At 37.2% G+C, this 27,378-nt stretch overlaps 1 protein-coding gene and 1 pseudogene across 2 annotated transcripts in view; both read right to left on the reverse strand.

Moving 5' to 3' along the window:
- The window catches only part of Naaladl2 (N-acetylated alpha-linked acidic dipeptidase like 2), a 1,234,236-nt gene that overhangs the window by 887,194 nt on the left and 319,664 nt on the right, over positions 1 to 27,378 (reverse strand). Inside the window, exon 1 of one of the 2 annotated variants that reach the window (XM_021158905.2) lies at positions 20,255 to 20,750. The exons of the other annotated variant lie outside the window; for it this stretch is intronic. Within the exon in view, the coding sequence (XP_021014564.1) occupies positions 20,255 to 20,297 (43 nt within the window). The 5' untranslated portion in view covers positions 20,298 to 20,750. Of the gene's footprint in view, positions 1 to 20,254; positions 20,751 to 27,378 lie in introns of those variants that run through there. 2 annotated transcript variants of the gene reach the window in all.
- Positions 3,782 to 11,682, reverse strand: LOC110290961 (annotated as a pseudogene).

Here is a 27,378-nt window from a genome sequence, read left to right on the forward strand (position 1 = left end):
AAATCACATATTGAACTCCACACATTAATGACAGGAGACTTGAAAACCCCACTTTCACCAATGGACAGGTCACCCCCCCCCCCAAAAAAAAAAAACTAAACGAAGAAATTATGAAATTAACAGATATTCTTAATGGAATGGTCTTAAAAGACATCTATAAGAACATTTCACCCAGATACAAAAGACATATCTTCTTCTCAGGACCTTGTAGTTCCTTCCTCAAAATTGACTGTATAGTTGGTGAGTCACAATGCAAGCCTCAACAGATTCAAGAAAGCTAATATAGTGCCTCATATTCGACCACTATGGATTAAAGGTTGACTTCAACAAAAGCAGAAACATCAGGAAGCCCATACACTCATGGAAATCGAACAATTCTCTGCTCAAAGATCTCTTGGTCAGGAAAAAAATAAAGAGAAAATTAAGAACTCTGCAAGTCAATGGAACAAAGGCACAACATACCCAAATTTATGGGACACAATGAAAATAGTGCTAACAGCAAATTTCAAAGCAACAAGTGCCTCCATAAAGAAATTAGAAAGGCTTCATACCAGCAATTTAAAAATATATCTGAAACCTCTAGGGAAAAAAAAAATCAAGCACACTAAAGAGGAGGAAAACCCAGGAAATAATCAAAATTAGGGCTAAGACCAATCAGTTAGAAATAAAGTAAACAGTACAAAGTATCAATCGCTGGTTCTTTGAAAACTCAACAAGATAGGCAAACTATTAGCCAAACAACAACAACAACAACAACAACAAAAAGACAGAGAGACAGTATCCAAATAAAGAAAATCAGAAATGAAAAGGGAGACATAACAACAGACACCGAAGAAATTCAAAGAATCATTAGGTCTTACTTCAAAAGTCTGTACGTCACAAAATTGGAAAATTTTAACGTAATGGCCAATTTTATAGACAGAAACCACTTACCAAAGTTAAATCAAGATCAGGTAAATGGTTTAAACAGCCCTATAAACCCTAAAGATATATAAGCAGTCATTAAAAGTCTCCCAAGTAGATGGTTTAATTGCAGAATTCTAGCAGCCTTTCAAAGAAGAAATAGTACCAATACTCCTAGAATATTCCACTAAATACAAACAGAAGGAACACTGAAAAAATCATTCTATGAGGCCACAGTCACCCTAATGCTGAACCCACACAAAGAGTGAAAAAGAAATGGAACTTCAGACCTATTTCTGTCATGAAATCTGATGCAAAACTATTCAATAAAAATTGGAGAGTGGGAAGGCAGGAGTGGGTGAGTGGCTAGGGGAACACCCTAATAGAAGCAGGGGGAAGGGGATAGGGAGTTTTGGGAGCAGGGAGTCTGGGAAAGGGGATAATATTTGAAATGTAAATAAAGAAAATATCCAATTTAAAAAAAAAACACTCAAAAACAGAATCCAGGAACACCTCACAGACATCATGCATCATGATCAAGTAGGCTTCACCCCAGGAATGCAGGGATGGTTCAATATACGGAAATCCATCTATGTAATCCACTATATAAACAAACTCAAAGACAAATGACATGATCATTTCATTAAAGGCTGAAAAAGCCTTTGACAAAATCTAACACCTCTTTATGGGAAAAGTATTAGAGAGATCAGGGGTACAAGGGACATACCTAAACATAACCAAAGCAATATACAGCAAGCCAATAGCCAATATCAAGCTAAATGTAAAGAAACTTAAAGCAATTCCACTAAAATCAGGGATAAGCCTATAATGTAGTACTTGAAATCCTAGCCAGAGCAATAAGACAATTGAAAGAGATCAAGGTGATACAAATTGCAAAGGAAGAAGACAATTCATTTCTATTGGCTGACTATTAATAGTATACATAATAAAAAAAAAATTCTACCAGAGAACTCCTACTGCTGATACACAGCTTCAGCAAAGTGGCTGGATACAAAATTAAGTAAAAGAAATCAATATATCTCTTTCACACAAATAATACACTGGCCTAGGGAAACAACACCCTTTACAATAGACACACATAATAAAAAATACCTTGGTGTAACTCTAACCAGAAAAGTGAAAGATCTATATGACAAAAACTTCAAGTTCCCAAAGAATGAAATTAAAGAAGATATCAGACGATGGAAAGTCCTTCCTTGCTCATGAATGATTAGGATCAATATGGTGAAAACAGAACAGAATTTTCAGATTCATTTTGTCATGATTTATATTCTTTCACAAAAAAATCATGACCAAGAAGCATGTTGGGGTGGAAAGGATTTATTCAGCTTACACTTCCACATTGGTGTACATCACTAAAGGAAGTCAGGACAGAAATTCACACAGGGCAGGAACTTGGAGGCAGGATCTGATGCAGAAACCATGGAAAGTGCTGTTTATTGTATTACTTACACTGGTTTGCTCAGCTTGCTTTCTTATAGAACCTAGGACCACCAACCCAGTGATGACACCACCCACAATGGGATGTGCCCTCCCTGCTTTGTCACTAGTTGAGAAAACATCTTATAGCTGAATCTTATGGAGACATTTCCTCAAGCATGGATCCTTTCTCTGTGATAATTCCAGCTTGTGTCAAGTTGACACAGAAAACCAGTCAGTATACCCAAGATAGCCAAAGCAATCCTGAACAATAAAATAACCATGGGAGGTATCACCATCAATGAACTCAAGCTGTACTACAGAGCAATAGTGCTAAAAACTGCACAGTATTAGTATAGAAACAGGCATGTTGACCAATGGAATTGAATCAAAGACCCAGAATTAAACCCACAAACTTATTGAAACTTTACTTTAGATAAAGAATCCAAAACCTTTCAATGGATAAATGAAATCATGTTCAACAAATCATGCTGGTCTATCTGGTTGTCTATTTGTAAAAGAATGAAAATAGATCCATATTTATCACCCTGAACAAAACTCAAGGCCAAGTGCATTAAGGATCTCAACATAAGTCCTGATACACTAAATCACATAGAAGAGAAAGTGGGAAATACCCTTGAACACATTGTTACAGGACACAGTTTCCTGAACAGAACACCAAAGACTCAGGTTCTATGATCAAAAATTGATAAATGGGACCTCATGAAACTACAAAGCTTCTGTAAGGCAAAGGATTCAGCCAATAGGACAAAATTGCAGCATGCAGATTGGGAAAGGATCTTAACCAACCTACATCAGACAGAGGGCTAAAAGTACATATATATATATATATATATATATATATATATATATATATATAAGTTAAAAAACAGCAACCCAAATAATTCAATTTAAAAAAATGTTCACAGAGCTAAAAATAGACTTCTCAACAGAGGAATTTCAAACAGCCAAGAAACACTTAAAGGAATGTTTAAAGTCCTTAGTCATAAGGGGAATGCAAATCAAAACAACTCTGTGATTCCATCTTATACCGGTCTGATTGGCTAATACCAAAAACTCAAGTGATAGAGGATGCTGATCAGGATGTTTAGAAAGGGGAAAACTCCTTTATTGCTGGTGGGAGTACAAAATTGTACAACCACTTTGGTAGTCAATTTGGTGGTTTCCCAGAAATCTGGGAATAGGTCTACCTCAAGACCCAGCTATACTACTACTACTTCTGGGCATATACACAACTGATGCTTCACAATCCCACAAAGACACCTGCGGAAATATGTTCATAGCAGCTTTAATCATAAAAGCCATAAACTGGAAAAAACCTAAGATGTTTTATCCCTCAACTTAAGAAGGGATTAAAAAATGTGGTACATCAAAACAAAGACAAAAATTTTACAGGCAAATGGATGAATCTTGAGAATATCACCCTGAATGAGGTAACCCAGTCCCAAAAGGACATGCATTCTATGTCCTTATAAGTGGATATTAGCCATGAAAGACAGGATGCCCATGCTACAACCCCAAAGCCAAAAGGGGCTGGATGCTGGACATAAGGAAAGGCACAAGAAAAGGTGCTTGAGCTTCACTTGAAAGGCAGATGGAAGTAGGGAACTGAGTGTGAAACGATAATGGGTGGGGAATAGAGGTAGGTTGTGGGTTGCGTATGGGGAGTAGGGGAGATTGTTGGATAGCCATAGAGTGAATAGAATTCTGCAATCCACTGGGGCCTGTGGGAGGTAGAGGGCATCTCCAGGAAAAGATGGAGACCTGAGATAGGGGAGGTATACAAGAATACCTTAGCTATGACTTGAAATTAGGGATATGTAGCCTTGGGAAGCTGCCTTCTGTGGCTAACCAGGAACCCTTTTGAAGTGACAGGGACATGAATCCACCCACAAAACTTTATGCAATGTCTAAAAGAAATGCAGAAATTGATGATGGAGTAGAGACGGAGGGAAATGACCAACCAATAACTGGCCCAATTTGAGATCTGCCCCATGTCAAATAATAGTCCCTGAAACTTTTAATGATACTGCATTATGCTTGCAGACAGAAGTCTAGCATGGCTGTCATCTGAAAGACCCCACATACCAACAGACTCAGACAGGCATACACCCTCAGCCAAACAGTGGATGGAGCTTGAAGACTCTTATGGAAAAATAGGAGGGAGTATTGCAGCCCCTAAGGGGATAGGGACTCCACAGGAAGACCAACAGAATCAATTAACCTGGACCCTTAGGTCTCTCAGAACCTGAACCACCAACCAAAGAAGATACATGATCTAGACCTAGGCTTCCTGGCACATATGCAATACATGTGTAGCTTGATCTTCATGGCTCTGAGCTGTTTTACTTCAAGGTATCTGTGGTTCCTGAGGGCAGCTTTTGTTGTCTGTGTTGAAGAACTTCAGATTTATGTCAATGAAGTACCATTGCTTTGTTCAGGACATGGCACTAATTGTTGTTGCAATATACAGTGCTAGGGGGTTCCATTTATATAACATTTGTATTCCAACTGTGTAGGACCTCCCAAGTGAGAACACTCCAGAATTATATTAGACAAAACACTGCATACCCTTCAAATGTGCACTTTTAGTTCTGCAAATAATCTAGAAGAGAAAGAGTTTGCTGTTTGCACTGGGATATAAGGCGAAAGATTGCTTCATATTCTTCTAATTAAACAGATCTCGTGTGCCCTAAAAAATAAAAGTACATGAATATAGAAATCTAAACACTGGATTAGTCAACTGATAATCCATAAATGGTATCTGGAAACCTATTATTTCTCTGTATTTCTATTCAAATACTAGAATGCATGTAGAGTAAGCAAATATTTCATCTATCATCCATAATTTATATCATTTATTTATAAGATTAATTTTGAAATTCTAATATCAATGCATTGGCACTTATATTGAATTGATTTTGTTATATTTTAGGTTAGGTTGTTATATTTTACAGCAAGCATGTTGAAACTAACTACTAAAAGTGTTCTTAAAGTGGGTTAGAGGAGGTTGGATTTTTTTTTTCTCAATTGTGTATTTCAACAACCCAGCCATTACTGCCTCCTGGCAGCTGAATAAGATGTCCAATTGTCAAAAAAGATCACATCATTCAAGACAGGGACTGCATGTCTCACTGATAGAAATAGGACAGGTGTAAAATATTAAAGTAAACACCTGGGTTGTGACGTCCTTGGTATTTGCACACTTCTCTGTTAAGGTCATTTGAGTGCCCCTCTTAATGACACTTTTACACACCTATAGATTGGCCTTATGCCTAAAACCTCAATGGAATCTCATAAGTCTAATTCTTGCCATGACCTGGCATTCCCTTAAAATGCTTATAGTGGTATCCCATATGTCTTGTCACCCTGAGCATGCTTAATCTCTCTGCTATCCACCTCCTGCAATGAAACCTGTCAACTTGGCTAACAAGAGGGACAGGGAATCCCATGCTGCCTTTTTGTCCACTAGGCCAGTATTTGAACAGGGTACATTAAGCACAGTATGGAAAACAGGGATACAGAGACATTGGTATTTAGCTCTCGTGTAAGACCAAAATCATTACGAGCCCCTGGTGCTTTCCAGAAAGGAAGCTCTTGAAAATGCGGTTAACAAATGGGGAGTATTCTCATGTTCAGTCTGGTGAGTGGGCACAAAGCCATGACTATGCGGTTGTATATGCGTGAAGACGGAGTGAAAATAACATGCAACCATCAATCATGTCAAAATGGAGTTTTCCATACAAGTCTACAGTAACTGGAGGACTGGAATCCAGATGTATGCCAGCTCAGAAAAGCAGTTATTACGCTGCCTAGTATTAACTGGGAATATAGGATAAGTTAATATTTAAAATTCTCTAGATGCGACTTTAAACAGGTGGAGTCTTAACCTTAAAATCCTTATTTCATTTATTTGTTCAGAGGTCGAATAATATTTCACCTACTCTGCTTAAATTTTCCTCCCAAACAAGACACCTTGAATAAATACAACATTAAATGTTGCTCACCAAATTCCAAGAATCAGCACCCACTGTACAGTAGACTACCCTACTTCCTTCTAAAAGTACACATTTTTTTTTAATTTTTATGTAATGCCAAATTCCCCTGACAACTTCCTGTTCAAATCACAAAGGTGACAAAGGTCCACTGTTTTATAAACACACACACACACACACACACACACACACACACACACCTACCACTGGAGGGAGGAGGAGACTATTCTATAGTTTAGAAACAATCTTTGCTGATGGGTAAATGGTGAGTACTGAAACAAAAAAATAAAGTATAAATATTTTGCTTTGTAATGTGTAAAACAGTGCCTAGAACATATCTTTACATAGACTATACTATATCTGCGATATGTGTAGAAGTTCCAGCAGGTGTAGAATGACATGCTCAAACTAAGACCTAGTTGAAGGCTGTGTATGTAGCATGATTGCAGTCTTAGTATCCAAAGGCTGAAGCAGCAGACTTTCAAGTTTGATGTCAACCTTAGCTACTTAGAAAATTCTGTCTCAAACCCCAACCCAGAAAAAAATGGACACATGTTTTCTTCCTTGTCTCTTTATTCCCTGACTGGTACCAAAAACATCTTACTCCCACACGCATTCCCCTCGGGATGAGATTCTTCATTACAGATCTAAAACCAATGAAACTAATCAAGCAAGGACTGAGGCCTCCACTACTCCAAAATGAAATAAATCAGGATAAATCGATTATTACAGGTATTCTGTCAAAGGAATGAGTACTAATTGACTCTATAAGCAAATTCATTTGGTAACTGAAATTTATATATGATCCTACTTCAATGAGTAGTTCTAAACTGGAATTTCTAATTTCCTGAAAATGCCAACTGAAGGATTCTATACTTAATGAAGAAGGAAGTGATTATATGGAAAGCAGACATGAGCTTAAGTTCTGATTCTGGGATACAGCTCCTACAGTACCTAACAGAGCCTTCAGAGAAAGGATCATTATCATACAGTAGATTTAGCTGTTGAATCTGCTCACAAAGTCTACTGTTTATAGTGAAGTTAATAAAACTTTAGCTAAAGCTAGGTATCTTTATTGTCACTCATAATTTTAACCATTATTACAAGACATGAATGTCTGTTTAATCTTAACAAAATAAGATTCTGGTATCAGGATGTATGCTATTTTATTATTTCTGTATTAAAATTGTAAAGGTAATTATATTATTTAAAACAAGATACATGTTTCTTTTATTTATTTATTTATTTATTTATTTATTTATTTATTTATCATGGAACTGTGGATCGGAACTGGGATTTTGTTCATGCTATGTAAACACAGTACCATGGAATATTATCCCAGCTCTTGATGAATATTTCATTTTGAGACAAATTCTCACTAAGTTTTTGCCATGAACTCACTGTGTAGCTCAGGTAGCCCCTGAACTGTGATCCTCCGTCTCATCTTCCAGGATATACACACCGGTGTATACCACTAGGCCTGTCAAGGTAAAATGTTTCTTAACTCCAACGTGTGTCTATTTTTCTGCATGAAAATGTTCAGACATTATTTTCAAGCCATCAAACATTTCAGTTGCTCAAATACAGCAACCAACTGTTTATTGCGCCGACTCTATCTTTGATACGTTTAGAATTCTTCATTTTCAGCCTTTGTTCAAATTCTCCCTGGCAAGAAAGAAAACACTTTCTGACACAAGATGCTGAAGATCAATAGCTATTTCCCAAGGTTTATGGTATAATTAAAATCGGGAGCAGGAATAATTTTCTCTTCAAACCCTAAGGCAAAGCCTAGAATTATTGACTGAGTCAATGTTATATGGTGGAACATTTTTTATTATGTTTATGGATAATATAAATAAGTTTATGTCCTTTGATGTAATTTGTTAAGTTAGAAACACTAAAGAGGAAATTTCCTTCACACCAGCAAAGCCTCTATTGTCTAAAAACCTCTTTAAGGTGTATTTTATAGAGATAAATCTGTGCTCTTTAATAATCATGTATGGTCACCTAAAATTCAAAGTGAAGGTTAATGGTCAAAATACTCTTGAATTTAGTGGAACCATTTACTTCAAACTACCTCTGCAGGGCTTTATCACCTCTCATAAAAAGTGCCAGGAATGTATGTATGATGGAAATATCATAAGAAGGTGAATGGAGGGAGGACAAGAAGAAACGGGATGAGTTCTTAGAGAAAGCTCTACACACAGGAATGCAAGCGCTGCTATAAGGATCCACGAGAAAGCACATATATCACCTATAAAACGGACTATTCCAAAACCTTATTCTTTCTATAGTAATATTTAATGGTTGCTAGTTTTCACATGTGCATAAATGGTAAATATTTGTAATACTTTCCTAGATTGTTCTGTTCTTCTTATGACTCATCATGTAAAATGGTACACCAGGAAACTATGACTATCAAGAGGCAAACATACATAGAGCTTAATTTAGTTGTAGCTCATTATGTTAGTGATTCTTAATGATTTTTTTTAGTTTCATACCATATTTTATTATTAAGATTATAGACTAAAATTTAATTTCTGTTTGTCTTTTCCATAAAATAAACAAATTTTGCCTTGCAAAAATCCAGTATGTCTTACTTTGCCCCACTAGGAAAGGAAAGCTTCATCCTCAAAAAGAAAAGGGAAGAACATGAGCAGTTTCCAGGAAAAGCAAGACTATAATACTTGCAGAAAAGAGGTAGAGTTCATGAGAGTTAACCTGTGGTGCTAACTATGCAAAATATAATCAATATTATATAATAAATATAATCAATGGCAAACTCTGAAAGCTGGGAGTCTCCTCACCTTTTTCCACCTCTTGTCTGTCATTATAGGAGATAACCTGAAATAAATACAAGGCAGTGTAGAATAACTACCAAGAGGGTTTAATGACAGCATGGTAGATGCCAAAGAAGATTTGGTCACAGAAGTTCTGAAGCCTCCTTGACTTTTGCACATCAGGCTCTGTGAATAGATATGACTTCATGATCACAGTAGATTTTGTGGAAGGTGGCCATAAAGAATGAGAACTAGTAAAGCACCCGGTTCAGTTTAAGATACCCTAGAGAAGACACTTCAGAGCACACATTAGTTCAAAAGATAAATGTAGTTACAATAACAGGATAGTGCTCAAGCAGGCTCTAGGAAGTGAAACTAAAGCCATGTGAGGCATCGTGGACATCAGTGCTGTCATTGCCACTGTAATCTGTGGCAGGCTGTCCTGGTGCCAGGCTTCTGTAGAACTGAGAACTATTCTGTGCCAAGTCTCTTGGTCTTCCCTGGAGCCTAGCACCACATTACCTGCCTTTCTTCAGCACAATCATCCATCTCCTCAGCTTATCTGCTTCCTGTGAGGAATGTCACTTCAACTGCATGCATCTTCCCCATCTGCATGGTACTTGGGCATTCCAGATTATTAGTTTAGAAGTTAGGATGTTAGAATAAAGTTGAAAGGCTGCCCAGTTGCTCTTTCTGATATGCAGAGATGTATCACTAGCACTGAAGCTCTCAAACATGACCCATGAAAGCTAATCCATCAGGATCTAGGCAAGATCAAGGGACTAGTGTGAGTGATTCACCAGCAGAGAACTGAGTGGGGATCATCAATACCCTCCTCTATTTTGAGCAAAGGATAGCCTACAATCTTTCCATTCTTGTCCTCCACAATGAAGGATGTTTGGGACCAAGACATGATAGCAATAGTACTTCATCTGTTGGTTTTCAGGAATCTAAGTAGGTTGGCATATGCATACTCATCTGGCCACTGGTCCAGTCATGGCAAATGTTCTTGTTGGTAGCTCTTAGAAAGCTTGTTAGACTGTTGAGCATGAACAACGGTGTCACACCCAGCCCAGCAACACTGATGCTGTTTGCTAAAAGCTGAGATCTCAAAACAGAGCTCATTTAGGATTGGAAAGTTCTGCACCTTCTGCTTATTTTCAGCAGTGATATATAGAAACACATCCATCTCCATGCCAAAGGCTTTCAGTCATGTCTGAGGAATGACAATGATGTGGTCCTCCTCCAAGAACAGCTAGCTCTACCTGCCACTCATTATGCAATTGAGAGAGCACATAGGACAACTTGATCAAGCTGCATGGATGTGCTCTGCAAGTATCTATGTGTGTCCAAGCATCCCAGTCACCTGGTCCTCTCAACAGCACCCGCATCTCCATTGCAGCTTAGTTATGTTCAATTGTACTATTTTTCATTACTGAAGATAAAATAATGGATCAATACAAATCTCATATTAGTTAAGAGCTGCAGAAAAAAAATCTTAATCCATGAATGACTAAATACTGATGGAATTGTACTTTTCTTCTTTCAGACAATGTTGAATGGAAGTGGCCCTTGATATCCCAAATTTCTTATGTCTCTCACTTTCATTGTATGTGGACAGTGTGTGTGTGTATGATTGACTTTACAATGTTTCACAAATTGTCAAGTTACTGTGTAAAACTTTTTTTTTACCAGCAAAGTCTGGAGAATCTAATCTTTTCCCAGAGACAGATAGATTTGTAGGAACGAATTTTCTCTTTTTGATAAGTGCCAGAGTGCTAATATCTAGGTCTAAAAGTAGAGAAACCAATAGCAGACATATATGCGCAACTCTATGAAAAATGGTGTTACTTTCTCACATTCAATGCGCTGCCTATTGGCTCGTTCAGCACAGTTGCCTCCGACCTATCCTCTTAATAATCTCTCCTGGCACCAACACCTCAGAGAGAGCCCCAGCAAGACTCTTGGTTTCGACGAACTCATTCACTATAAGGATATAAGCCATTTGAAAGGAGCTCTTGCTCCCAATATTTTTTGTAATTTGGTAAATCTGGTGTTCCACCCAGCTGTGATGAGGCTGTGGCTCAGTGGTAGTTTTACCTATATCATTAGGTTTTGTAACCAAAAACAAAAGCTAAAAGTCGATGCAATGGAATGCTACCATACAATTCAGGTCTTTTTCTGCTTCTGAGATAGCCCTTCTGTTTATTTTCTGAGTAGTTCTTGAGTGTTATTAAAGGTAATTAATTATATTTAAGCATGAAGATCAAGAAAGAGAGGCATTCAGAAAGAAAGGCATATTCCAGAGCAAGGATGGAGTTTTCAAAGAGTGCTGTTCCTCTATGAAATTCAATTTTCTCCTAATATATCTGCCTCATAAAACTCTTTTTGATAAATCTGCCTTCTTTGTTTCCCATTCTCTGACCTTAGTGCTCAGGGCTCTATCATGTGATAAGCCTCTCTTAGTGACTTACGGTTGGTCTCTGCAGATTCATCTTCTTCAGCAGCCATCTTGGCAAGTTTCTGATTGTAGTCTTCCCCATGTCATTCCTTAATCCCACACTTGGATCACTCAGATGCCACCAAATCAAATCATATACCATTTAATTTTGTGTCTGTTAATATTCAACACTCCACTCTGCATTACCCTGAGAAATCTGACACAGTTTTTTTTTTTCTCTCTCTCTCTGCTCTGACCCCATCTTATGTTTCATTTCAGTATATGTCAAACCTTGGACATATACTGCCATCACATCTTTGTATCCTAAAATCAATGTATATGCAACCACTCCTGTCAACAGTACCATCTACTACTTATGTTGTACAAATACCCAGTGCTTTCCATTTATTCTATGTCTTGCCTCATTTTCACAATTTAAATCTTAGCTTTTCATTGGAGCATACTTTACCAAGTAAATGGTCTTATTTTAAGCCCCCCTCTACATGCTTCACTTCTCTAAAGTGCACTTCCATTTTCCATTCTCCATATCAGTTAAAAACACCATTCTGTTTTGTCCTAATCAGACACTAAGAGTTTACAGTAGTTTTTCTGCATTCATTATATGCAAATTATCATGTGACTTCACCTTTCTTCCAAATATCTTCATATGCCATGATTATGACAGAATTCAGCTCTTTATTACTATAAGATGCTGAAGACAAATTTGAAAACTAAAACAATGAAGGGGGAGGCTTGTTGTGATGATAGCAGACTACAGTTAAGTATGTCCTAATTACTGAAAATTGCTCAGCTTCATAATTCCCTAGTAAGAAATATGGGGTTATACAGAATATAAATAATAATACAAATTTGTTTTCCAGAGAATGAATGATTTTTCAGAAGTCAGGACCATGGCTATACCACGTACAATATATCATAATAAAGCTATTTAATAATTGTTCGAATGCATCACAGTTATCTGAAATGTACTATAACTAGAAGTAAACATATCATATTTGTCCCCTCCAAATAATCTAATCTACCCTGTACACATCTTATAGATCTCCTATTAGCTGTAAAATAACCACCAGCAACAACAGCAGCTTAGCCTCCTACTTGTGATTTGAAGACCTTCAGAAGAGCATCCCATGGCCAACATTTGCTTCTCTCTCAGTTTGTCTATGGGCCATGTGCTCCTCTCTGTTTCATTCATTTACCTTCTTTTCCCCAGCAATAATGACTGTTCATTCTGTAAATCCCAGTCGGGTCCACTCGGGAGGAGAAGTACCATGAATGGGGAGGAATAGATGCTCCAACTTTGAATTCAATGACTACTTCCAATTCCATAGAATAACAGCATGTTATACCCATGGACTCATCTTCTCAAAAGGACTCTTTCAATTTTAGGACAGTGCTTATTTTTCAATAGTGTTTTAGTTAAGACTTACAATGAAATGAAACTTGTGAACTATGCCATAGTTGTTTGGGTCGTTCTAATAAGAACTTTGTATACAGATTTAGCATATGTAGAACTGTAGAACATAGTTGCTCCTTCAATGGTCTACATCCCCAAGTACACAGTTATGTTTTCTTACTTGTAATCTATAATGAAATAAGTAGGTGCTGTTTTGCATATTCTTTGTTTGCAATGAGAGGAAAAGAGCTAAACTCATGCATGCACACCCGCGTGCACACACACATACATATAAGCATACATACACACATATACACATACACATACATATGCACACATATATGCACACATATGTATGTATGTATATATGTATGTATGTATGTATGCTTTCCTTCTCAGGGTTTTCGGTTAAAAAATTTTCTCTCTGTCTTTAGCTATTAATTCCAATTTTAAAATTCTAGAGGTAATTAAAACTACTATTTCCAATACCAAATTACTATATTGCTCTACACCTTCTTAGATAACTGCCTGTGGGATGAGATATCACAAATGAAGAGAGGAAGCAGGTCTCTTCTCTTTGGCAAACGCATTTCTCCTGTCCCCAAGAAATGCGGAGGTGACGGAGGATTTTTCCAGCCTCGTAAGTACTTATTGGAAGATAAGACTTGTCTGTGCTTGCATTAAAGATCCATAAACAACGGAAATAAACTACAATGCTCCCTCAGGCTCCTTGGTATCTCACGTTTTATTTTTGAGGAAGTCATTTTCTTTAAGGAAAACAAACATATCAGATAGATAGACCTCAAGAGCTTAATCATGTCTCAGATTCTAAGTCACATAGTACAGTTGACTGTGCTTTTTAATATTTAATACATCTGTATTCCTATTCATTAAATTTACTCTTAATTACACTTTTTTTGTCTTTTGGAAGGTTTTATCAGGTAAGAATGTTTGCATGGTTTTTAATGTACATTCATTTGCACTGGGTGTAAGAGACCCTGCATCCCACTGATCAGAGGATTAGAAAGGAGGTGTTGCCTGTTTTCCAATGAAATTTACTGAAGCCTTCATGAAAGGAAGTTCTAAAGCATTTAACTGTGAGGATAGTTAAACATATCTATCAGCAGAGCAACCAAATACCATGTCAAATACAAGTGTTTACACATTCTGTTCCTGAAGAGAGATTAAAAGCTCAAGGGACCTAGTGAAGCCCCATGCCCTTTTATGTTTCCATCCTAATGACGTTTTCTTTGTAAACCTGTCAGTTCCTGTTTTCCCTTTACTTGTAAACCAGGTGTAATACTTTCTAATAATAAGCCAAGAACACGCTTAGTTAATAATCCTTCCAAAATTAACTGTGATAAAAAAAAATGAAGGTTGGCTCACTGTCCTACCCAATTATCTAAATATGTTTCAACTCCTTCCAAAATCCAGAGAAATAGAACAGGATGTAATAATTATATGGTGTTTATACACATATAATCATCAGATTAATACTGCGTCCTTTGTTCCACTCCTGAAAGGAAAAGGAAGCAGATTCAAAGACAGAGAACCCCCTTTAAACACATGAAAATATTTTAATTACATTATTATTGATAATAATTTTACATGATCACAGCCTAGTATATTTACGCTGCACCTTTCCTTTGAAATTTTGTAGTGACTTTAATTGAAACATAAAGTATTTTTAAGCATTCTCAGTGCCATAAAATATCAATTCTGTCAAAGCAGATTAAATTATTTTTTTCTAGAAGCTAAATGTCCAGGTATACTGTTTTTTAAAGCATTTGAGAAATAGCTTTTCCCTCAGCACTAGGTTTTAACTAAGTACCATGTTATTAATCAGTTTAACTCATGTTTCTTTTGAACACATTGCTTGTCAATCTATTTCAAATAAGGTACATATTCTATTTCCTCTTAGAAGGACAAAGGAACCAGCAGAAGACAGCTCCCCAGCTCAGTTACATTGATTTCATTTCTTCTCTTGTTAGACTTAAAATGTCATCCCGCTAATCTTACTTTGCTGCCCTGATCCTCTGCCTCGTTCTTGAGAAAGTTTGAAGCCATTTTCTCACATGCCCTTGCCTAGGGGTGGGCTTATTTAACTCTGATATATGTGGGGGTTTTACCACTTGGCAGTTTTGCTGTTTTATTGTCTCCAAACAAGTTCAATTCTCTTCTCAGGTTCCAAAATCCTCTTGGAAGCTGCAGAACACTTCAGCTCTAATATGCTCTGTTAAATCGGTAAAGCACTGCAACTCTGTGGTAGCTCAGCTTAGTGTTCAAGGCTCTCATCACCCCCTAGTTTAATCTATCATTAAGAGGCAGCAGAAGCTTTTTAAAATATAACAGGACATGGTTAATGTGGAGTTCCTTGCTCCTGTCTTAATTTAAAGTGTTGTTAAAATTCTACAAGTCAGCAAGGACCAGTAATGAACTGGGAATCTTCTCTGGGGCTTTAGATGCATTTCTAAGCACTCACGGGTATGGCTTGTAATGATGAATGCTGGGATATTTCCCTAGCACAGACAGTAAATATGCACAGCAAACCAGTTGAACAGGTTGGAGAATCCAGTCTGGCTACCCCCAGGCTGTATCTGACATCCACAGACACCCAGGCACCGATCTTTCTTCCTCGACTTTTTGTTTGTTTGTTTTTCTTTTACTAGCCAAGAAGAAACAGCATTGTTTCTTAAACCCTACCAGGAGGAGAAGCACTTCCCTGGGTGTCAGACTGGTTGAAAGGAAAGTTTAACTAAATGTCTTAAAAGTGAATGTGCAGAAGACATAGTCAAGAAGAAAGGCAAGACTGGATGGTCCAGTCCCACCATAGTCTAACTGTGTCCAAGACATTGTTTTTTCATCAGATCATAAATACAAATTCTAATATATGTCACTATGGAAATCACTTCAACGATTGGCTTTTATTATTGATTTGAAAGTATGTACCTCTAGAAAATAATGCACTAAATTCTTCCATTTAATTACAGGCACTGGACGGTTAGCATAGAGACTGACATTCTGAAGAATAATTAAATGTAAAGAAGGGCATTCGTTTTGTTTTTCTTTCTTAGTTTCATAGAATTTCTGCTTGCTACTCCATGCAACACATACACTAGACACAATATTTTTCCAAGCTCTCTTCTGACCTGATGATGTTAGTTTCCCATGGCAGTTTTCCCTCTCTTTTGTCAGCTACTCCTCTGTGTGTTGTGGAAGACCCTTCTCTTGCTAAAGGCTATCTAGGGCTTGGCAAAGTCTTCCACTGAGCCCAGCCAATTCCTCAGAATGATGTTTTTCCTCTGCCTAGCCTTGTAGAGTGTAAATAATTGTTTCCTAGAACAAAAGAACAGGAAGGAGCAAAGGAGGGAAGGAGAGCTGTTATCACAAGAAGCACCCAATACCACCCACCCTGCTGAGGGGTAAGCAGTGGGTAGAACTCAAAACTCCACTGTATTTTACTCAGTAATCACTAGGGTGAATTAATACCTTTGTCCTTTATAAGAAGTCTAGTAGCCTTAGAAACATCCAAAAAAAGACCGAGCCTGAGGAAGAACATGGGGAAAAGTGCATAAGACTGAGCTCTGAAACAGTAGTAACCTGGCAAGGTCCATAAGCTGAGTGATTACACGTCATCAACTTCTTTTTTACAGTTTTACATGATCCTTTTATGCTTATTTATAAGATATATCCAAAGCTAAAATTTAAGTCATTTATGAAAGAAAAGAGGTAAGAAGCCTTTTTATGACTAGTGGTGGCCTCTGGGGAATGGGAAACTACAGAACGGTTTAGGTAGCTAGACAAGAAAGGAGCTCCAGCTGACCGAGCCTCCTGGACCATAGCTTCCACTTGTGCTCCAGACCAACAGACAGAGCTGTGAAGTTATTCATGATATGGAAGAAAGCAGTTCTTCCATTCTTCAGCAAATAGCAATATTTAGAAATCACAGGCCTCTTCTTTATCACCCATTATTTATGTATGTTATCCATAGTTTGCATTCTGTCTTAACCTACATAATTCACATTGGAAACCTGGGAATATTCTGAACTACCATCATAAATTTCGTATCTTTCATATCTTAAATTCTCTGCCTGGTTACCTTAATATGGGGACTCAAAGAAATTACTTTTCCTGTTTGGAAAGATGATTGAAGTTCCTTCATATTAGGCTGACAATAGAATTGGATTAACTTAACTATAAAGGACTGGCTTCCAATGCTGTTTGAATGTAAATAATTAATAATGCCTAGGCTTTGATAATAAGAACAGGTGCACCCAGGTGCTTATGTGGGCCATATGTATATATGGATATGTAAAATAGTATATATATATAGCAAATGGAGAATCTAAATATATATGACTAGCCTTTGTGTTGCTCTAACATAACGCCCTTAGGCTGTGAATTAATAATTAGTACAACTGTACTATTCACAGTTCTGGGGAATCAGAAGTCCTAGATCATCTGTCAGCATATGGCATGGAAGTGCCTACTGAATCTTTATATGGCAGGAGGCAGAAGAGTAGCAGAGCTTCAACTTCTCACATTAACCCTTCCTCCTGCTGCACTAAGCTACTTAAAAGAAATCTCATGACAAAAACACCCCCAACAGGGACTGCTTTCTGTCACAGATTAATTCCAAACAACACACTCAGGTCATATATTTAAACCATCTATCCTTCATTTCTGCCTAGAGATGGCCCAACATATTCAATACTCTACAGAAAAATCTTCAGAAAGTTATGGCCCAAGGCTCACATAAGAGTTTCAGTGACTAGGTAATGATAATGCAAAGTCCTCAAAGCCAAACACCCATCACCCAGAAATGAGGCTCATATTTGAGGAACAACATCGGAATATAGTGTTTCAAACAGAAAATTCCAAGTTTCAAACATGTTAGCAATAATTATTTCAAGAATCTCAAGAGTTATAATTTTCTTCCTTCCTTCCTTCCTTCCTTCCTTCCTTCCTTCCTTCCTTCCTTCCTTCCTTTCTTTCCTTCCTTCTTCCTTTCTTTCCTCTCTCTCTCTCTCTCTCTTTTTCTCTCTTTCTCTCTTTCTTTCTTTCTTTCTTTCTTTCTTTCTTTCTTTCTTTCTTTCTTTCTTTCTTTCTTTCTTTCTTTCTTTCCTTCTTTCTTTCTTTCAAGACAGTTTCACACTATAGCTTAGGTTGACCTGGGACTCACTATGCAGTCCAGGCTAGCTGTAACTCTTGGCATACTTTCTACCTCAGCTTCCCAAGGGCTAGGATTAGAGTTGTGAGTCACCATGACCAGCTCAGAAATGTTTGAATAAATGCCATTAGGTAAAATATAAAATTAATTTTTAAAAATAGTTTATTTCATTTACTTTTATCATTGAAACTCAGTTTCAGACATAGGAATAGACAACCCAACAAAGTTAGGATCGTGTGTTAAGATTGTACTTTATATTTGATTCTATAGATAGTAAGCAAATATCAAGATATCTTACCTTTACACACATAAACAAAGCTGAAAGTTATCCCTACATTCATTCTTTATATTGTAAATAAATTCAGAAATAGTTTAAAACAACTGAAGTACCTCTGTTTTCCATGAAATCTCTAAAGTGCCTCTTTATTGTAATGTGACTTAGACTGAAATGACAATGTCAGCACTCCAAGATGATATGTAAGAACTGTGTAGATTTGCTGAAAATATGTTTAATAAGATAATATTAGAAGAGGAAGAACAGGGCATGTGTTACCAAAAAATAAGATATCTTTTCCCTGTATATGAATAAGACAGTAGAAAATCATACTTCCCCATAAATACAACATGAATGTACCAGAGAAAGGCAACCAGCGTTAACATCTGGTATTCATATTCTAGGACTCCAGTGTATTATTATCCTTCAAATAGAGTGTTGGGGGAGCTTTGTGTCTTCCAACACTTATGTTCTACTTTGGAACTGTACCAGCATAGCATCCAAAGGGCTATCACATGCCAATAATAAATTTATCAGATGCTCTTATAATGCAGGTATGTCTCTCATGCCCTTCCAATACTATCATATACTTAGTTAATAAAGTAAATACAAATAAACTATTTTCAAAAAGCATTCTAAATAATACTTTTTGCCAAATGAGCCTTTAATCTTTTTTCTCTTCAACTTGATTCATCACAGAATGTTTTTATTAACTATAATTGAGTACTTTCAAATAATAACATTTTATACAGTATTTCACGAGGTGTTTTAAAAATGATACAAAGGTTTACAAAATAAGATTCTGCCATTTTTAAGCAAGTATAGGGAAGCCTAACGAAACCAAAAATATTTCTTAAAAAATTCAGTAATTTATCTGTATTTTAAATGATGCACTTTAAAATGTCAAGCAGGTCAAAAGCCATCTATTGCTTCTCACAGCATATATTTGACAGATATATTTTGTTACTTTATTGAATAAAAGTTTAATATTTTACAGATTTCTGGTGATAAGATCTTTTATAATTACATAAGAATCCATCTAGACAAAAAGTAATATAAAGTTTTTTTTTAATTATGTGTTGACAAAAATACTATATTATAAAACTGGTAAACAACCTTCCAGTGTGAATAATAAAATCATTGTGGAAAATATTAAGAGAAAATATTTACTTATTCATTAAACTTAAAATAAATAATTTTTTTTTTTTTTACTTAAAACACAACAGGGAAATGTGTGAGCCACCTCGTATTTGTTTCCAACAAATGATCCATGGCTGCCTAGTGTAGCCAAAGTCAACAGAGCCAAGCCTTCAGAGGGCAAAGGTATTTGATTAAGTAAGACATGTAAAATAAGCCACTGTGCCAGCTGATAAGCTCGGCTGCTGGGCTCCTGTTTTCTTCATTTAAACACTAGAGTTACATTGATTACAATAACACTTAACTTGTAAACCTGCCTGATAGTGATGACAGTCGCTGATTACAAACAAAACGTCCACGTGTACAAGCAAAAGAAAACATTCTGCCAGTGCTGAGGGAAGGACCCCTGGGAACGCGCTGGAGCCCACGGCACCGCCTCTCCAGCCTCATGCTGGAGGGTACAAGGCTTTATTCTCCACTACACTTGTGATTCTCTGTTCCAGGAGTGAGCATGGCAGTGAAAACATTCATTCTCCACACCAGGAACAATCGGCACCTCTCCAACCCATTCTCTGAGTACCTCAGAATACGACTCTGTCACATGCACACAAGCACACGGGCATGAGATAACACTACTGAAGTTTCTGATTGAGAACAGCTCAAAGGCTGTTGGCACTTACCTTGCAAAGACATGTTAGGTAAGCCAGCTTCATTCTCTCCCATCTTATTCTTTCTTTTTAAAGGGGGCCAAGCAGTTTCGGGCTGTGTCAGCTACCCTGGAAGCCTAGTGACCTTCTGACTTGCTACAGTAGTATTGTAACAGTACACTACCGGCTTTCTTCTGTGAATAATTACCACTCTCTTCCTGAGTTACCTGGCCTTGCAGGACCTGTTTTACTATGAAGTGAGCTAACGTGCTTTCTCCCAATGTCCTGTTACTAAACCGCTTCACAAAACACGGCTTTGTTTCAGTTTTGATATTAACTTTTGCCCTGAGTGTTGGCAGTATTTCCAACACTACATAAGTCACAGGCAAATTTTCGTTCTGGTTTTTCTTTTTTTTCCCTTTGTAGTGTTCCTAACCTGTTTCAAAATAATGTGTGACACTACTAAACAATGAATGATAGATGGTAAAGATAAAGTAAGGGACATTTTTCTTCTCTCGTTTTTGTCCTCCTCTTTCTCCTCCTGTTTTTCCTTTTGTTTGTCTTCTTTGTTTTGTCCTTTTTGTTTGTTTGGTTTTTATTTATGTCTGCTCCTCCCTGCCCCCAGGTAGGAACACTAGCTCTTTTCTGATTTAGCTGTGCTATATATTTATTTATTATTATTTTTATCCACCTACTATTTTTTGTTCATTTGTTTTAGAAGTGATCTTACTTTGTAGCACAGGGTGGACCGTAATTTGTTTTCTTTCTATAATCTCCCTAGTTCTGGGATTTCCGCCGTGCATCACTACGCCAGATTTACCAGGGAGATTGAAATAATTTCAGACTGAGTCAGTGCGGTGTCATGCATGACCCTCCTGCACTCAGGAGGGATAGGCTGGTGGATTTATTTGAGTCTGATGTCACATGGTCCATATAGCAAGCTCCAGGCCTACAGAAACTCTATTGTAAAATAATGTTGAAATACAAGGAATTTTCCATTCTGTATTAGAGGCCCAGTCCTCCTTTGTATAGACAAATGATATTCATGTATTTAAAATAGGACACTGAGTTACCTGTCCCTAACTGCTACATCTCAAGGAAATACAATGATGATGATAATTTTTAAAAACAGAAGAAATTATTTATAAATTGTAGGGATTTATTTGAATATTCACCTTTTATCCACCTCAGTACTTTTAACTCTTGGCTTTCACTAGAAAAACACTATATGTGAGATATATATATATATATATATATCACAAATAATACCTGACTCAAATTATCCCTTTAACAGCACAACATTGATGCTTGCAAATAATCTGTATAATATGTTTGCTAGCTTAAAATGCAAAATATAATTTTATAAGTAGTCTATATCAGCAACGATAACGGCCAGCAGTTAGAAATTATCTTCATCCAATAGATGACTGTGAGCATCCACTTCTGTATTTGCCAGGCACTGGCATAGCCTCACAAGAGACAGCTATATCAGGGTCCTGACAGCAAAATCTTGCTGGCATATGCAATAGTGTCTGTGTTTGGTGGCTGATTATAGGATGGATCCACGGGTGGGACACTCTCTGGTTGGTCCATCCTTTCCTCTCAGCTCTAAACTTTGTCTCTCTAACTCCTTCCATGGGTATTTTGTTCCCTATTCTAAGGAGGAATGAAATATCCATGTGTTGGTCTTCCTTCTTCTTGATTTTCTTGTGTTTTGCAAATCATATCTTGGTATTCAGGGTCCCCAGTGGAGGAGCTAGAGAAAGTACCCAAGGAGCTGAAGGGGTCTGCAACCTTATAGGTGGAACAACAATATGAACTAACCAATACCCCCAGAGCTCGTTTCTCTAGCTGCATATGTAGCAGAAGATGGCCTAGTCGGCCATCATTGGGAAGAGAGGCCCCTTGGTATTGCAAACTTTATATGCCCCAGTACAGGGGAATGCCAGGGCCAAGAAGTGGGAGTGGGTGGGGAGGGGAGCAGGGTGGGGGAGGGTATAGGGGACCTTTAGGATAGAATTTGAAATGTAAATAAAGAAAATATCTAATAAAAAAGAAAAAAAAAGAAATTATTTTCAGGGGAATGCCAGGGCAGAGAAATGGGAGTGGTTGGGTTTGTGAGTGGGGTGGGGGGTGGGGTAGGGATGGGATAGGGAGTTTTCAGAGGGGAAATGAGAAAAGGGGATAACATTTGAAATGTAAATAAGGAAAATATCTAATAAAAAAGAAAAACATGACAGTAATAGAGTATTTGTTAGAATTTAGTGTTTTTTAATATTTAGTGTGGTGTGTGTGTGTGTGTCTTTGTTTGTGCATGTAAAGTGCAGCTGCCTACGCAGACCTAACTTTTCAGATTCTCTAGAGCTGGAGTATTATTCTATTCTGAGCCAACTGAAGTCTGTGCTAGGAACCAAATTCTGCTCCTCTTCAATATTGTCTTAATATCTGGGCCTTTTCTTCAGCCCCACATTTCAATGGTCTATGTTGACTTTACCATTTATTGACTTTCAGTTCACTTGCTTATATCCACCTACTCAGATGAGGATGCCAGACAGTTTACTATCAAAGTGTGCAAGGTTTCAGTAATCCAAAATGGGACTACTCCAGGATACAGTTCTCTTTCTGAGTACAGTAGAATTATGTATTGCATATACCATGCTGCAGACATTAACAAAAGCAGGTTGAAATTGAGTGTTTGCCAGTAGAATGCTATAATAATCTTATCCTTACTTCATAATCGGAGGACCAACAGGCATATTAATCCTCACTCTTTTTAACAAGGTTGGAAATGTATTGTGCCCCAGGCACTTACCATGAGTCAGTACAAGTATAGTGTACCATTATGTTTGCATTGGTTTCTGAATTACAGCATAAAGGAGGTTGCAGTGAAAGTAGAATACAGTACTCCTATTCTCAGTGACAGAAACAATTGCAATATTCAGAAAGTATCTTGCACAGCTACATATGATTATCTTTCTCTCCCATGCCTCTGCACCTGCTTAAAAACTTCTTTTGGGGGGCTGGAGAGATGGCTTAGTAGTTAAGAGCACCGATTGCTCTTCCAAAGGTCCTGAGTTCAAATCCCAGCAACCACATGGGGAAAAAAAATCTTCTTTTGGGGAAATGATTGCTTGCTGCTGGTGGTGGTTATATATGTGTCGATGTTCATGTATGTCCATGTGCAGTTGTGCATTTATGTTTGTGCCTGTGCATGTATGTGTTTAAGACAGAAGATAACTGACCAAGTGAATCTCAAACATAATTTTTGAGGTAGGTCCTCTGACTGAACCAAGTATCTTGTCCCTACCATTGTACTGCTGGATTACAGGTACAGATAGAACTCATGTCTGTATGTTGGTGCTGGGAATCTGGGTCAGGTGCTCATGACTATATAACACATAATTTCCTGCCTGAAACTTCTCTATAGGCCTTGATTTGTTTTTTGAATAACCCAAATATTTTCTACAATCTCTACCGCCAAAATGTCTTTGTCTTCTATATACATGACCTATTTTCAAAACTTCTTTTGGCACCCCTTTTTGAGTTAAGAATCCCTTTGTGTCATCCTACATGTCCTTTCATTAGGCTAAAGATTTTCTTTCACTTGACCATTGTCACAGTCTACTATCACGCATGTTTTTAGCCTGTGTACCTGCTCATAATCTATCTAGTATGCTGTCACCAACTGTCCTACAAGGTAATGAAATGGTCATGGTCATGGTACAAGAAATGTTCTCAATTAAAGCCATGATTTCACTTATAGCCAGACATTTCACCATCTAGTACTCTAGAACAATGATTCTTTTTACTGAATGTGGACTTTTTTAGGAGGGATATGGGTGGCTATTTGTAACAAAGAGCATTTTTATGTTAGGGCCTAATATGATGATCTAGTTTCCTGCTAATCCTGATGACATCATTTGCATAATTGGAGACCAGAGAACCACAGTAGTTGTGGAGAACTGACTCTTGAAATTTCTCCTTTGATCTCCATATGTATGTATTCACCCTGCCCCCCTCATAAATGACCACTTTAATATAATATCTGTTAGTTTGCTTTGTGTGTTCTATGTCAGTGCCATGAAATTATTTGAGTCCTTCCAGAATAAAGTGGGCTAAGTAGACTAGTAAATGGACATGCTGCATACTGTAGAACAAGGGGAAGTTACTAAAGCTGTGGGTGTACTGGCATATTAGCACACTCCTTGCCAACTAGACAGAATTTTTTAGTTACCCTTGGCTCTACTCTCAAAATATGCATATATCCAATGGATTCTGGGCACTAAAGATAATGAAGAACTAACATAATGACTCATTGATAAGAAAATGCATTAGGAAGGAAGCTGACTAAGTCAGAATTCTTAAAATGGAGAGTATTGCTGGTTTCATTGGCTATTTTCTGTAGGTTCCCTAAATAAGACAAGCCAAGAAACTACACAAATTCAAACACACACACACACACACACACACACATACACACACACACTGCTATGGGATAGACCATGAAATGTAAATGTCTATGGTAATCCTTTGAAAGGAAAGAACATTCAAATTCAAAGTACATGCCTACACACTAGTCTAAATGTGTATACTGTTACTTAACAAACTGAAAGTATTTTCTATGTGTCAGCTGAGACAAGTGCAACAGGAAATGAATACTCAGGCCAAGTTATCAGTTTGGGAAGTTTAAGACATATAGAAACCATAAAAAGCAATCATATAAGCATGTAGGCTCAATAGGAATACCAAAATATGAAGACATTTTTCTATGTAACTTTTAAAAATATATAACCAAAACTACAAACAAACAAAAACAAAATCCAACAAAACAAAACAAACAAGCACCATAAAAGAAAAGATAACCAGCTATGATCATCAACTACGGCAAAGCACATTTCAGATACTACTCTCTGTTAAGAAATAAGAGTTTTCCTGACTACCATGGGTAACTCATCTCTAAGGAAATGACACCAAGGAGAGAGGGGAAGTGCATCGGCTTTCGAGGGAAGTTTCTGCACTTAACATCCAAAACAAATGAATATATCCAAACTAAACATAGTAATTACAATGGTTTGTTAAACTAAGCACTGAATGTCATAGTCAACCCTGTAAATTCGATCAAAAGTAAGGTGTCAAAAGTAACATATTAATTATGAGAATCAGAGAAAAATGGGTTATAACTCAGTGCTCTTTCACTGTTTTTTTTATATCTTTTATTCTTCCTTCTCTTTACGTTTCTTCTTCTGTCCTTCCTTCTTTTGTAATAAAGTCACAATGCCATAACATGCCTTCCTAGAAAATGATTCCAGGAGAATTGCCTTTGTTCACAGTCATAATGGGCCACTACTCTCTACTGTGAGAGTTTTTCTGAAAGCCCTGGTTTTATGTTCCTGCTGACTGCATGCCAGCTAGCATTGTTAAAGAAAAGAGGACTAAGGATTAAAGTCTCCAAACTTTCCCCAAGCAGCTGCTACTTAAAATAGACTTTCTTCTAAAGTGAAATGGCTGCTGTCTTTCCTACAGAGACCAGATTTATCAAATGAGAAAAGCGAGAGAAAAGAAGAGAACAGAGCGATATACACTGAGCTTCTATGGATGGGTTTTTTTTAGGCTGACAGACTCAATGGAGAGGTATCTGTAGGGAGAAAGTCCTAAGAGGATGCTGAAAATAAGGTACCTCATCGTCTTAGGGAATGTGGTGCTACAGACAATTCAGCAATTTTAAGAATGTAATGAAGAAATAAAGATAGTAATTACAGTGTTGAATTTAAATGCTCCATTAATCCCTTGCCTCTCTTCCAGTCTTTAGCATTTCTATATGCTAACATATCGATCAACTTTAAAATATCATTTTAAATATTAGCCAAGGCTTCCTGTGGCTCAGCCTCATATTCTCAGTAAAGCCGGGCATTAGAGCATTTCTTACCTGTGGAGTTTACATCTTCCAGATTCATAACTGTTTAATCAATGTTGATGATTGATAAATGGAAATGTACTGCATGTTTCCTTCCTATCAAACTATCATAATGAAGTTAAGAAGTCATGTATGGGAGCTAGTGAATTGGGAAAGGGTTTGGCCTGCCAGCGTCTCTAGCTTTTGCAGTGTCCTTTTTCCTTTTTGCTAGTTTGCTAGTTTAAGAGAAGAGTTCTTATGTTTAGTTTTTCTAAAGAAAAAAAAAAGAAACTAATTTTACTCAATATTGGTGGTCAATTTAAAATTAATATGTTTTAAATTTCCTAGTGGTATAAGTAAATTAACCAAGGTTAGATTGCTTACATCTTCACAGAAATAAGACATTGACAATGTTTATCAAAGATGAACCTGTAAAATGCCCTGAGATGTTTGAAGCAATTTAAATTACTGAAGTTACTTTTTTTTTAAATGTTCTTACTCTCTAATAAAAGCAATTGTAAGAGATCACAAATCCTGCAAAAGATTTTTAGATATTCTGTTTCAATAGAAATTTGTTCTTTTTTTAAAAATACTTTGAAATGTTTGTTTGTTTGTTTGTTTGTTTATTTATATTAGGTACTTATTTCATTTACATTTCCAATGCTATCCCAAAAGTCCCCCACCCGCTCCCCGACCCACTCTCCCACCTATCCACTCCCACTTCTTGGCCCTGGCATTCCCCTGTACTGAGGCAGATAAAGTTTGCATGGCCTCTCTTTCCACTGATGGCCAACTAGGCCATCTTCTGATACATATGCAGCTAGAAACACAAGCTCCGGGGGTATTGGTTAGTTCATATTGTTGTTCCTCCTATAGGGTTGCAGACCCTTTTAGCTCCTTGGGTACTTTCTCTAGCTCCTCCATTGGGGGCCCTGTGATCCATCCAATAGCTGACTGTGAGCATCCACTTTTGTACTTACCAGGCACTGAAATAGCCTCACAAGAGACATCTATATCAGGGTCCTTTCAGCAAAATCTTGCTAGTGTATGCAATGGTGTCAGCATTTGGAGGCTGATTATAGGATGGATCTCCGGGTATGGCAGTCTCTAGATGGTTCATTCTTTCGTCTCAGCTCNAAACTGTATCTCTGTAACTCCTTCCATGGGAGTTTTGTTCCCAATTCTAAGAAGGGGCAAAGTGTCCACACTTTGGTCGTCGTTCTTCTTGAGTTTCATGTGTTTAGCAAATTGTATCTTATATCTT

Source organism: Mus caroli, chromosome 3 (genome assembly GCF_900094665.2).
Source record: "Mus caroli chromosome 3, CAROLI_EIJ_v1.1, whole genome shotgun sequence".
NCBI lineage: Eukaryota > Metazoa > Chordata > Mammalia > Rodentia > Muridae > Mus > Mus caroli.